At 35.9% G+C, this 15008-nt stretch overlaps 1 protein-coding gene across 1 annotated transcript; it reads right to left on the bottom strand.

The window, feature by feature from the left end:
• Positions 1 to 1277: 1277 nt before the first annotated feature.
• On the bottom strand, positions 1278 to 14933 carry nim1ka (NIM1 serine/threonine protein kinase a). The gene is made up of 5 exons (XM_039680511.2): positions 14838 to 14933; positions 8288 to 8893; positions 7425 to 7776; positions 3416 to 3684; positions 1278 to 2260 (listed from the first exon to the last, which is right to left on the bottom strand). The coding sequence occupies exons 3-5, from the start codon at positions 7714 to 7716 to the stop codon at positions 1505 to 1507; spliced, it is 1317 nt and encodes a 438-aa protein (XP_039536445.2). The 5' UTR covers positions 7717 to 7776; positions 8288 to 8893; positions 14838 to 14933; the 3' UTR covers positions 1278 to 1504.
• Between the last annotated feature and the right edge of the window lie 75 nt (positions 14934 to 15008).

Here is a 15008-nt window from a genome sequence, read left to right as displayed (position 1 = left end):
AGTCTGTACTTTTGTAAAACTTTAAATATGAAAATGTTATTGTAAGTTTAAATCCCCAAAACCTACAATAAATTATTTGATTATAAAAACAAACCTTAATTAGAAACTTTAAAGGGATACTCCACTTTTGGAAATAGGCTAATTTTACAACTCCCCCAGAGTTAAACAGTTGAGTTTTACCGTTTTCGAATGTATTCAGCCGATTTTTTTGATATTTAGAAGAATATCAGTAACCAGACAGTTTCTGGTCTCATTGACTTCCATAGTAGAAAAAAAAATATACTATGGAAGCAAAGCCCGTATTAGACTTTCTCTGATGGAAGTCAATGAGACCAGAGACTGTCTGTTAACTAATATTCTTCTAAATATCAGAAAATCGTCTGAATACATTATAAAACGGTAAAACTCAACTGTTTGACTCTGGGGGAGTGGTAAAATGAGCCTATTTCCAAAAAAGTTGAGTATCCCTTTAATGCGCAAACAAGTGTACATTCTTGCCTATGCATCATGTGTATCTTGTATATTTATAAATCCTGTATTTTTTTGTATGCACACTTTTATGTTTTTTTTGAGGACTCTTAATCAATGATTTTATACTAAATTTTTTTTTATTATAACACTTACAGGAAACAATCAGCATTTATTAATTTTCATAATAATAACAATAATTTGTTATTATTGATAAGTTGTTTTCCTCATACCATGGGGACCAAAATCTAAAAAAAGTAAAGGTTTTACTATCCTTGCAAGGAGGATATTTGGTCCCCTTAACAGGGGAATACCTGGACCACACACACACACACACACACACCTATTCTTGTACATTTATCTTTGTGAGGACATTCATTTGCAAAACCCATCACAACTAAGTACATAACCAGAACCGTTAAAGAATTTAAACCTTATAAACATAAGCCTTTAACTAATTATAGCCTTAAACTATAAACCTAGCCTTTAACTAATTATAACCTTATCCCTAAAATCAACTCTTGACCCTTAAACAAGTCGCAGAAAGTGAGGACCAGCCAAAATATCCTCCCTTTTCTCTTTGCCCTTAATCCGATGGTCTAAAACTCAAACTGGTCCTCACAAAGATAGTTGTACAGGTGTGCGCATGCACACACACAAATATTTTGTTTTCACTATAATTTCTGTATTTTAAATCATACATGATATTCGTTTTTCAGGGGACTCTTATTTTATCTTAAATATTTCTAACATTTGTGGTAAAATATAGTGTATCTGAAATTTATTTGCAAAGAGAATACTCGAAACAATGCAGTCTAAAGCACTTTATTACATTTATGACATGACATTAAGACAAAAGTCTTGCCACACTCACCTGTAAACACTCATACTTTCCATTCATTCGTGTAGACTACTTCATTAGAGAAATTCACAGATCTCCTTTTCAATGAAAAAAAAAAACATAACAAAAGAGGTATATCAAATATAACTAGCTGAACTATATCTGTCCCTCATTTCTATATAAGCTTTCTGAGCATCACAGAATGATGCAGAGTTTGGACGTATGCCTCAGGCTCCTGTATGTCTTGAGACGCTCCTTTTTAGCATCAGTTCCGTTTACTACATGAGTAACTACTGGCATGCTGTCCACCGCTTGTCGTTTATGCGAGCGGTGCAAAAGAATTCGATAGACACCAGTGATGGAGCTCCTGCAGTCTTTGCCCTGGTTGTTACGAATGTGGTCTGCGGTGATGCCAAGAGCCTCCAGGGCGTTTCTCACCTCTATCTCATGCTCTTCAAGATCCCCTGACTTCGACTCAGCCAGATGGAGTGGGTCCATTTTGAAGGGCTCCATGGCCTTGGGAAACTCCACCGGCAGCAGCCACTCACAGCCCATCATCTGTTCTACACTGTAGCGGTCAGACGGCTGGGATTGCAGGATGCCCCGGATCAGTTTCTGACAAGCTTCTGGAACCCAGGTAGGCACTGTGTACGCCCCATCCAGTATGGAGCGCTTCAGCTTGGCCACCGTTTCGGCACGGAAAGGCATGGTGCCGGTCACCATGAAGAAGAGCATGACCCCCAGGGCCCAGATGTCCACGTAAACACCTATGTAGTGTTCGTCTCTGAAGAGCTCAGGGGCAGCATAAGGGGGAGAACCGCAGAAGGTGTTGAGGGTCTCGTCGCGACGGCTGACGGTGCTGAAGCCAAAGTCTCCCACTTTAACACAGGTGCTACAGGTGTAAAAAACATTCTCTGCTTTCAGGTCTCTGTGAATTATGTTATTGTCATGCTGCAAAATGACAAAGAGAAATTACTATTAACAACTAAATAAATAGATATTCTGAATAACAATGTTGATACATTCATTATATATATATATATATATATATATATATATATATCCCTCTGGGGTTGTTCGTTTCAGCGAACCCAAAGGACCCAAAGGGCGGGATTCATATTTAAAAAAAAAAAATTCATGATTTTTTTAAACTTGTTTTTTATAATATTTTTTCTTTTTTGGTGTTTTGAGAAAATGTCCAAAAAAAAAAAAAAAAAAAAAAAAAAATATATATATATATATATATATATAATTAGTATTAATGCTATAATTATGACAAAATTTCCCCCCATTAAACATAATAGAAAAAATATTTTAAAAAATACATATTTTTTTTAAAGCTGTATGTCATTTTAGAGTCAAGCCTAAGCCTCATAAAAGCAATTTTTGAAATGAGATGGATGCTATCTGGTGGACAAACTGAGCATTTTAAAAATGCAAAACACACGTCTAATCTGAATTTTTTGGTGTGTTTGTGTATAAAAGTGTGTTTGTGTGTCTGGATGTGTCTGTTTTGCACTCTTGATGTTTTATAGATTCACCCCTTCACTGTTGTGTGCTTTTTTTCCAAGATCGTGGCTGATTTGTAGATTGTATGCACAAAAAAACTCACTATTTTCACATTTTTGCCAATTTCCCATTCATTTTCCATGCGGGTCAATTTGGACCCGAACACCCCAAGTGTGACTATTTTTTTTACAACCACTTAGACTATTCACATCCTGTCCCCAATTTTTTTGGGTGTTCAAATACCAAATACCAACAAAGTCACCAAATTTCGGACCATTCCGAGGAAGCTGTGATTTAAAAAAAATATATATATTTAAATTCTTCGGGTCCATTTGGGCCGAACAACCCCAGAGGGATATACATACACACTATATATTGTATATATATATATTATACACACTTAAATATGTTTTTTTAAATATTATTTAAGAAATAATAATAAAATATAATGTCACAATATCTAATAATGTTTTTATTTTAATTTATGCCTCCCAAAATGATCAAAATGAATTTAAAATCTGCCAAATTTGAAAGAAAGAGAGAAAAGTAAATGAATTGCCTTCTTCTACTCTATTCCATGCTTCATGTACATCTCACCATATGCTTCACGGCTGAGAGAACTTGAGAGAAGACAATCTTGCTGTCGATGTCGACGAGCTTTCCCTCTGTGCTGATCTTGGTGTAGAGCTCTCCTCCGCTTGCGTACTCCATGACCAGGTGCAGACGGGTCAGAGTCTCCACCACCTCATACAGACGGATGATATTTGGATGGTGCAGTTTTTCCATGCTTGATATCTCCCGGGAGAGCAGTCTTTGGGTCTTTTGATCGAGCTTGGTCTTGTCCAAGATCTTTATGGCTACTTTGTCTGTGAATGACAACATAAAGTTTCAGCTACAGGAGCTTCTCATTCAGAAATCATTCATATTCATTAGTCTTTGATCGTTAATGCATTCTAATGCAACGTGTATATATGAAGTGCTTAGTCAAAACAGCAGTAAACGTCCACTGTAATAAAGGAAAGACCTTGAGCAGTTTTGATATCAGATATGGTGTGCAATGCGATATGGAATGTCATTCTACACCCTTTATTCAAGATCTGCTGCAACACAACAAATACACTGTCCAGTGTAATTCACATCGCTTCGTAACGGCACACTCCGACCTCCTATCCCTTACACACACCCATCTTTGATGAGGCCTACAGCAATTCTAAAGGTCTCGACAGAAATGTGACTCCTCAAACTGATCCATCTGACTGAACCAGACAACTTGTCTCAGCTTGACTTTGACCGAGGGCATGCTTCCCACATTATCATTGTAACACTGACCATAAAGCACACATACTGGGTTATATGGGTTAAAACTACATTTAACAGTACTGTATCATGGCAACAAGTTTGGCAGGAAAATATAATTTGAATGTATTTATTGTATTAATATATTAAATATTACTATTATAGTTGGGGACACTCAACAATATTATTGATTTAACTGCACTGGCACTATTGAATGAAAACTGAACTGAGCTGGACGATGACATCACTGTTTTTTGCGGAACTGCTTTATAGATATTAGATAGTCAATAATTGATTTTTACAACGGAACTGAATCAACACTGAACAGACATTAGATTATCAATGACTATTCTCTTTAAAGGCTGCTTTACAGCAGAAATGAACTCTTTTGGGATCATTTAATTATAAAGCTGCTTTGAAACAATTTGTATTGTATAAAGAACTATAAATAAAGGCTTGACTACCTGTTTTGGATCCAATGTAACAATATTCAAAATTTTTGAGTTGTAATGTACACACTCACCTAAAGGATTATTAGGAACACCATACTAATACTGTGTTTGACCCCTTTTTGCCTTCAGAACTGCCTTAATTCTATGTGGCATTGATTCAACAAGGTGCTGAAAGCATTCTTTAGAAATGTTGGCCCATATTGATAGGATAGCATCTTGCTGTTGATGGAGATTTGTGGGATGCACATCCAGGACACGAAGCTCCCGTCCCACCACATCCCAAAGATGCTCTATTGGGTTGAGATCTGGTGACTGTGGGGGCCATTTTAGTATAGTGAACTCATTGTCATGTTCAAGAAACCAATTTGAAATGATTCGAGGTTTGTGACATGGTGCATTATCCTGCTGGAAGTAGCCATCAAAGGATGGGTACATAGTAGCCATAAAGGGATGGACATGGTCAGAAACAATGGTCAGGTTGGCTGTGGCATTTAAACGAAGCCCGATTGGCACTAAGGGGCCTAAAGTGTGCCAAGAAAACATCCCCCACACCATTACACCACCACCAGCCTGCACAGTGGTAACAAGACATGATGGATCCATGTTTTCTTTCTGTTTACGCCAAATTCTGACTCTACTATCTGAATGTCTCAACAGAAATCGAGACTCATCAGACCAGGCAACATTTATCCAGTCTTCAATTGTCCAATTTTGGTGAGCTCTTGCAAATTGTAGCCTCTTTTCCTGTTGTGAAGATGAGTGGTACCCGGTGGGGTCTTCTGCTGTTGTAGCCCATCTGCCTCAAGGTTGGGTTAGACATACCTCGGTTGTAACGAGTGGATATTTCAGTCAAAGTTGCTCTTCTATCAGCTTGAATCAGTCGGCCCATTCTCCTCTGACCTCTAGCATCAACAAGGCATTTTCGCCCACAGGACTGCCGCATGCTGGATGTTTTTCCCTTTTCACACCATTATTTGTAAACCCTAGAAATGGTTACGGGTGTAAATCCCAGTAACTGAACAGATTGTGAAATATTCAGACCAGCCCGTCTGGCACCAGCGACCATGCAACGCTCAAAATTGCTTAAATCACCTTTCTTTCCCATTCTGACATTCAGTTTGGAGTTCAGGAGATTGTCTTGACCAGGACCACACCTCTAAGTGCATTGAAGCAACTGCCATGTGATTGGTTGATTAGATCATTTCATTACTGAGAAACTGAACTGGTGTTCCTAATAATCCTTTAGGTGAGTGTATATAATTTTTCACAACTTTCAACATGTTTAGAGATGTTGCAACATTCAAAAAAGTAAATAAAAAATAAAGATAATTAATTATAATATAAAAATATTTAATACTTATTTCTTTTTACATTTTAATATTCAAAATATAAAAAAACTGGATATCTAATTCATCACAGCCTGATAATTCTCTGTATACAGTGCTGATCGAAAGTTTGGAGTCAGTCAGTAAGATTTCTTAAAATATATTTTATTATTAATTTCTCTTTAATTTAATCTTTTGTTAGCAAGGATGGATTCAATTGAAGAAAATTGAAAGTAAAAACTTTTACATTGTTACAAAAACTTACTATTTCACAAAACAAATGCTGTTCTTTTGAACTAGAGTAATGGCTGATTGAAATTCAGCTTTGTCATCACAGAAATGCATTAAAAAAATTATAATATATATATATATATATATATATATATATATATATTAGAAAAGTTTTATTAAATTGTAATAATATTTCCCAATTTTACAGTTTTTACTCTATTTCAAATAAATGCAAACTTGCTGAGCAGTTTCATTTAAAAAATAATTAAATATTTTACCGAAACTAAAATTTTGAAGGTAGTGTACCAATCTTCTAAGTGAATATTTGACTTTTCACAATTTCACAATTCTCAACAAGTTTAGTGATGTTGCAACAATATGACTTATTCCGATATTAATTACATTAAAAAATATTTAGTACTTAAAAACGACTTGAGTCTAAATATACAAAATTGTACACAAACATTAGGGGTCATCAATATGGATCGATACATCGATCAAATGACTAACAATATTACAATGTATCGATGCATGCAACGTGTAAAAAATCGATTCCTATATTTTTTTCAAGAGACACCTTTATTACCACATCTTCACGCAATGTCCGTCTATGCATTACCGGCACCAACGCACACGCATCCTCGTCTAAAATCACCTGTAAGGGCTCGGCAATAAAGACAGCGTGAAAGACGGAGCGTCACTGTCTTTTATCAGTAGCACGTGTGTTAAACCTTAAAGCCAATTTAAGGATTCCATCACAAACAGACACAAAAAAGAAAATACTTCGGTACTCAAGCACAGTGTGAAGTTTCCTGTGCGCACACACAGAGAGGGCTCTCTTTCGCTTTTGTGCTTGAACGGACACAATTACACTATGTCAGAATGCCCGTCTTGGCGAATATCCTCGTAAACACCGTCGTTCATGTCTTGTAAATGCAAAATGTTAACTAAATTTAAATTTCTGTGCCTTTCTTGATGCATTGTTCTTGCTCTCTGGTCATGTTTTGTTCTCTTTTGTAAAAAAAAGAAAAAGAAGAAAAAAAATTCTGTGCCTGAAAACTTAATTAATTAGTCTCTGTTCTATTGCATTTATTTGTGCTATTGTAATTTGGTTATCTGTAGAAAATATCCTTAGCATTGAGGCTTCGCATGTCTGCATTTGGCCCAGACTGCAGACAGAAAGACTTTTATAGAGGTCAATGCAACTAAAAAAACTGGGCTCCAAGTATGCATTTCCAGGCACTTGCAGGAAATCTTCTCAAGAAAGTCAAAGCATATGTATTATTACATACAATTGCTTACCTTTCGTTAGGGCGTGGATGCCCAGCTTGACGTGAGAAAAGTTTCCGCATCCGATCTCGCCACGTATTTTGTAGAAGCCGATGCGGCGACCCAAGGTGAGCTCTCGCACCATCTTGTCATCTTGGCACATGTCCAGATTGAGCTTCTCCAGAGGGGTGAGGCGGCGCAGCTGGGTCCCCTCGTCGTCCGTGCAGATGTCGGAGCTGTCCTGACGGCTCCATCGTGCATAACGCTGGGGACCCACAGCTGAGACCCCGACGGAGCCCCCCCCAGACGGATAGACGGCAGTCATCCTGCCACAGGCCACTGGGGGGCTTAGCTCATGGCAGGAGACTTGGAACTAAAGCACCACCTGAAGGTAAAAAATGATACACAAGGAGGAAGATTTGCTTATTTACCCCTTGACCACATAAAACTCAAGGAGCCTATTATAGAGCAAATAACATAATATAAATATTTCAAATATTATTGAACACTAAAAAAAGTTGCCTTACATTTTGTATGTGCTATCAACTTAGATGTTTAAGTCATCCCAAATTAAATTACATTAAAACTGACTGAATCTTATATATATATAAATATATATATTTTGAAAATTGCTAAACTTATTTTGATAAGTTAAAGCAATGTAAAAACGTATGTTGCCATAACTTATTGATCATATCATTTTTACAGTGTATCACATATTCTGGACACTACTATAGCCTAAAAATAAGGGTAATATATATATATATACTAAATAATGAATACATTTAAAAATGTACATAAACTAATATAAATACATTGTAATAAAATAAATGAACAATTTGAGCAATTTTCCATTACAAAGCATCATGGCGCATTCATGAATAGTCCTTTCTCACCTTCACATGTTGTCTTGAATGTCTGTGTCAATTTCCAAAATTAGCTCATTATTGCCACACCTCAGCTCAAAGTAGTACACATATCCAAGTATAAAGGAGTAGACGTTTAGGGTCGTCTGCTTCACCCAAGCGGCCAGGTGCACAATGCTGTTCCTTCCCCTTAGTCCTGCGTCTCCCTGAACCTCATCAGATATGCCCGATTTAATTGGTGCGTTGCCTCAGCGATAAAAATAGACTGGGGATCAGCGTTGAGAACGATGAAGGCTCTGATTGTTGCCTGACTGCTATAACAAGGCTCCACGCTGCTCTCGGAAGTCCTGATTTCTTGTATGGTGCTTCCTCTCATTTAACATCTTTGGCTGGATGGTCATTCAGAAATGGGGAAACCACATGGAAAACAGCCACTCCCTTTGATTTGTTCATGTCGGTGTGTGTTTTTTCTGAGCTTCTGACTCACTCTACAGTCTTCTTTCTGGGATTAGCATGTACAGAGATCCTAATCCGTGCCTTTAGTGGTCCTTAATTATCCAAAGTAAACTGTAGGGACTAAACTAAATTAATAAATTAATGAATAAATGAATAAACTAAACCTGAGTTCCTGTTTACCTGGGAAGAAAGAAAGAGGGAGAGAGTACATTAAGACCATGACAATACCTTTACCCTGTCCTTAGCTCAACTTTCCTTAAGCTAAACCCTTAGTTTATGGGGTTTTTTTTCTCCTTTAAATTTAGTTTGTCTAAACCTGTGTGGAGATATTTTGTGGCAAAGTTTTTGAGGCTTTCACACAATTTTTTTTTTTATAATTCAATTATTTAAAAACTAAAATGAACACATATTTATAATTTGAAGCCAATTAAATGTCTAACTACAAATGTGACTGAGATCGTTGTGTGTTTTGTGTTTCAGGATGCAATTAGGGTGAGTTTGCTGATGTAGTTTCTTTAACAAAGTCCCTAAAGAGCAAAATAGAAGTACACAGAGTGTCCTCGAGCCACTGAGCACTAACAGCACACATAAAAAAGCCCTACACACCCATTACGCCACAAATAACATGATGTATAAAGCAATACCATAATATCAATTCAGATTACGCTTAATCTGACTGTATTGACAGTTAAACAATTACAAAAGCAAACACCACTGTTCATATTTTTTTTTGAAAAGTAAAGTAACTTTTAAATCAGCAAGGATGTATTAAAATTGATAAAAAATGACAGTAAAGCCATTAATAATATTATAAAATTATATTTCTAATAATAAATGCTGTTCTTTTGAACTTTATATTCATCAAAGGATCCTGAAAAAATGTATCAGTTCCCACAAAGTGTTCAAAATCGATTATATTAAGAAATGTTTGTTGAGCAACAAATCAGCATATTAGATGTAACACTGAACTGAAGACTGGAGTAATGATGCTGAAAGGTCAGCTTCATAATTACAGTACAGTAATACATTATAATGTTTTAAAATAGAGGATGGGCACCTTTGTAACTGACCCCAAACTTTTGAATGGTAATTTAAGTATTGAATCATTCATGATGTTGATATGCGATTGAACATTGTTTTCACTTGATCTATGATGTTACAATATCTAGCTATCTTTTTTTGCACATGCTCTTTGATCAAAGCCAAGGACACCAGGTGTGTTAAATTGAGGCAGTTTCTCATCACATGAGTATTGAGGATTGCACCTGCACAAACACCTTTAAGTGTGACGATGTGTTCTTTGCAGGTGGAAACGAGCCGTGATGCTGATATAAGCTGCTGAGCTTGGTTTTCAACAGGGTTCTTTGACGCAATAGACAAAACTAAATTCTTTTGTTCTAACTCCCTGAGTATCAGCATTTTAGGATTATATCCAAACCAACCAGATGTGTAGGAAGTGCTTTGAAGCTGAACAGGTGATACAGTCATGAATCTTTAAGTGTGTATTGTATATCTCTTAACATTTGTGTTACTACCATAAATGATAAGTGATTTGACAACCGAATAAGAACACAAACAGTCTTAAACGCAACCAGCAGGTCTTTCTGAGAGATCTTTTTCTTCATTAAATCCACTGAGCATTCAAAGAATAAGACTGGAGATTATAATAAGATCGCACAACAACATTGTGTTGATTTCAACAATCCTGTTTGAAATACTCTGGTTTTTAAAAGTTTTGGGTAATGTTTTTGAAGAACAACTGCATTTATTTGATACAGTAAAAACAGTAATATTGTGAAATATTAATAAAATAAAAATTATATATATATATATATATATAATATATATATAATATATTTTAAAATGTCACATATTACCGTAAGCTGCACCATTACTCCAGTCTTCAGTGTCACATGATCCTTTTTGGTGCTCAAGAAACATTTCTTATAATCAGTGTTGAAACCGGTTATGATGCTGAATATTTTTTGAGTAAACTGTGACTTTTTCAGGATTCTTTGATGAATAGAAAGCTCATAAGAACAGCATTTGTTTTAAATATTTTTTGTAACAATGTAACAATGTAAATGCCTTTAATCTTTGAAAGTATATGAATAAAAATGTCATCAATGGATCTTTAGTGTACTGATTGATAAACTGATCATTATATAAACAGTGGGATGGTAACATACAAATAAACATAGGGCTGCAACAAATCTAAATCTATCTGATGTAGATATTTGACCTTCCTCATATTTTCTATCATTATGATTCCCTTACTTCACACACTCTATACCACAGCATAGCACACAAAATCAAAGTGATGTACAAGAGATGGCTTCAAACGCTGTGCTGTATGTGTGTGTGCTGAGAGCTGCTGATTGCTGAAGGGGCTGCAAAGATTCAACCGCTGACAAAATTCTTTTTTAAAGTGTAAACCAAGCAGGAATCCTAAAAGGATCCATTCAAGTGAATGGATGTGCATGTGTCTGCATTATGATGTTGCATGGGTTCTTGCAGAAGCTCAAGCGTGCTGCGTAACACATGAGAATAAACCTCATGGGTTCTCACAGGTCAAGCAAACATGCTTGAGCTTCCATTCACCACAAAATGTGAGTTAATGAATGTTTATTTGTGAATAAAAGCCCAAATGCAATCTCATAATATAAAGTAGAGCCAGATGAATATTTCAAAAATAAAATAAAAACGGACGAAACGCACTTCAATCATCTCTCCTTGGCCTGTTATATTGAAAATGTATGTTTTACAATTTGCAGTATGATGTTATCTATTGCCAAATTATGGCTCATCATAGACTAGCTAACCATAAAGCTAGCTAATGCCACTATCCTCAGTGGAAGACCACTAGTGTTAACATTAATGAGCTTCTGGAAACCACAATGAACTTTTTCTGCCTAAATAAAGTAATGATTGCTGTATTTATAACTAGCATATCTCTAGTTACAGTCCCTGCATTTTAAAATGTAAGTTAGACTTGCGAGGAGTGAACATTTAGACGTAGAGAAAAAGTATCAAATGTATCTTGTGCATAAAAGTTAGCTTTTCTTTTACACGTGTATCCAACGACGCCAAGTGTGCGTTGCAGACTGTCGTTCTGTAATGGCTTTAGAATCTCTAAATAGTAGGTTTTAGGAGGCAGGCAGCAACTGATGACTGAAAATGGTTTGATATAGCTTGATGGAAAGAATTTAATAAGCAAGCTGACATTGTAATTATAATGTAGTTTATAAGGCAATTTAGGGACGAATTATTATTTTATTTATCAGAACTTTAATATATTTTGGTGTTCCTCTGTTCTGTTGTGACAATAAAAGAAACAAGTTTTTTTTTAAAATGCTTTATCATATTATTTTAGTTAACGCTCATAAACAACTACAAAAAAACTACGTTTTTTCTGAAATAACTAATAAAATAAATAAATAATATCGGCCGATATATCAGAATATCAGATTTTAAAACCAAAAAATATTTTTTTTATCGGTATCAGCCTTCAAAATCCTTTATTGGTCGGGCTCTAATATAAAGTCTCTTCAGAAAATTTGGACTAAACCGCTCAATTCATATGGATTAGTTTTGCGATCTCTTTATGATCTTTTTGAAGCGTCAAAGTGGTAGTTGTGTAGCCGTCAATTGAGTAACAGAAAAGCTTTCAGATTTCATAAAAAAAGATCTTCATTTGTGTTCAGAAGATGAAAGAAAGGGTTCGGAACAACTTGAGAGTAAGAAAATGTCATTTTCATCTTGTAAATGCTCTCCTCATGTGAAATGACATACAGTGCTTGCCTAGTTATGTGCCTTTGGGTCCAATATCAACCTGCTTCACCCCTAAATAAATATATTTTTTAAATGTATATAATTTCATTTCATGTCACACATTTGGAACAACATAAGCATAATGTAAAAGTAAATGATAACATCATTTTTATTTTTTAGATGAGATATCCCTTTTGAAGTGTATATTTTCTATTGAAACTTTTTTGTTCTAAAACCCAAATTCCGTATCAATTAGTCAAAAACAGCAAAAAGCTCATCATGTAGCTCTTCTCCAGTACACAACACCATTAGGATTTATAATGTGGTACTTACATCAACTGTGTGACTCCCTTTGCACTGAATACACGTGAAGCATTGTCCACAGGGGCCATTTCTACCAATACGGCCCTGATCTACACAAGATAAACACTCCCCAAATGGGATATCAGTGGCCCCTGAGCCTTGTTGCATGAACAGGCCTCAGCCAGTAAAATCTTTCTCTCAAACGCAGGCACTCATTCTACAGAAAGTAACATTCTCACTACTATTGCTCATTCACTCTGACTTTCCTCACTGCTTCCAAATATACCAAATTCATATTAATCATTAAATAGTAGGCAAAACGTCTTTGAATTTTTTTTTTTTATCAAAAATTCGATTCTGAAGTGGACATCCTTTTGAACCGTTACTATCCCACAAGGCCATGGGGACGTATTTGGGAATGGCAGTAAAGCGACGCAACGGACACCGTACGTCACATGACACTGACAATCTAGCAATGCTACAGTTCATACTACAAGGAACATCCTTGTAAGTTCCAAATCAAATGTAGTACCTACTCAGTATGCGATTTCATTAGCAGCTTTCGTGTACACACTCATAGGCACCGCTACACAAAGCCCTCCCATGTGTGTTTTGATTGAGACACATGGCCAGCGAGGGGAAAAAGAGCTCAATAGTGAAAAGATCAGGAACAATAGGGGGCCAGAGGTGCCAATCTGGAATTTCCATCACGTAGCTACAGCTACTGAATGGCAAATCATTTATTGAGGAATAAAGCACTTAAAACCTATTTTGGACCTGATATCAAACCCAAAACCTGTCATATCACATGAGAAGAGGGCATTTAAAGGGATAGTTCATACAAAAACGAAGATTCTGTCTTCATTTACTCACCCTCATGTCGAGTTTGTTTCTTCTGTTGGACATAAAATAATACAGTATATTTTAAAGAATGTTGATAACCAGAGAGTTGGCATTCAAGTACACATTTTGAGGAGGCACTGCTATAGGCTACATGATGAACTGAATTGGTTACATCTCTTTCTAAATAATGCTATTAATTCTAACTGCATTAAAATGCATAAAACCACAAGCATCACACATGCTTCAGAACATGTAAACAGATTTTGATACATATCTGAATATGTCCGTTTTAATGAGTCCTTAAATAAGGAACATAATTAAGGAGTTCAATTGATGTTTAGACCTTTGAGGGGGAAAAACATGCAAATTATGCGACGAAACCACAAGGCTGTTTCCGTTGCATTGTGCCCTGTTAATGTATTCCCAACGAACGCATCAAAGCAGCTTTAATCTCAGACCTAAAACCATGTTTCATGTCATCCAACTAAGGAGTCATCAAAGGGGCCTGAACAAAAGTTGACATCAATCCGTGAAAAACTAGAAAGGATCATTCGATATAATGAATTACAATATTCTCAGTAAATTAATACTTCTATTCAATAGCTATATGTGTTGTTCATTAAGGCCTGGAGATTCACACACCTGTAGGCTACTACTGTTCAAACACTAATGCGGTTTTATTATTTACACCCGAGACCCTCTGTAGACCCCCACAAATTCCCTAAAGCAAGACTAAATTGTGTTTATCATAAATGGCATTGGATTAGAAGATTTTAAACCAGTTTGTCAAGCTTTGTAAATGGTAAAAATGTAAAATATTATGACATTATTTACACTAATAATAATAAAAAGAGTAAATGTATGACACTATTTCAATTAATTACTTTCAAGACACTTACTGTTGACACCACGCAGGTTGTCAGATTTTGGTGACTAGTTGGACTGCAATATAAAATATGACTAATAATATAACGTTATAATTTTACTTTTTAAATGAGATAATGTTCGCCAAAGATGAATTGTAGTTTCCACGCTTCAAATGCTGCTGGGTAGTACATCAACATTCAAGATTTGTCGATTGATAGCTACACACAATTGATATCTCCATGCCTTGTAAACAATTTGTAAGTATACATTAACTGATCATACTTTTATGAATGTACTAATCTCTCGTATAGTGATAATGGATTAGGGTAAATATCCTTACCTTTCTTAGGCGTCGCGAAATCATTCAGTGTCTTCTCGGTGCGTGTCATTGGCCTGAATGTGATGCGTGAGGACTCCAGGCACCATCACAGGCCAAGAGACGGACAGCTTCGTTAACCAATCGCATCTCAGGGCGGGATTAAGGGGTGATTTAAACCAATAGGCTATTAGG

Source organism: Pimephales promelas, chromosome 14 (assembly GCF_988280905.1).
Source record: "Pimephales promelas chromosome 14, fPimPro1.hap1.1, whole genome shotgun sequence".
Taxonomy (NCBI): Eukaryota; Metazoa; Chordata; class Actinopteri; order Cypriniformes; family Leuciscidae; genus Pimephales; species Pimephales promelas.
Note: the sequence above shows the minus strand (reverse complement) of the source record. Positions and strands in the feature narration are given on the sequence as shown.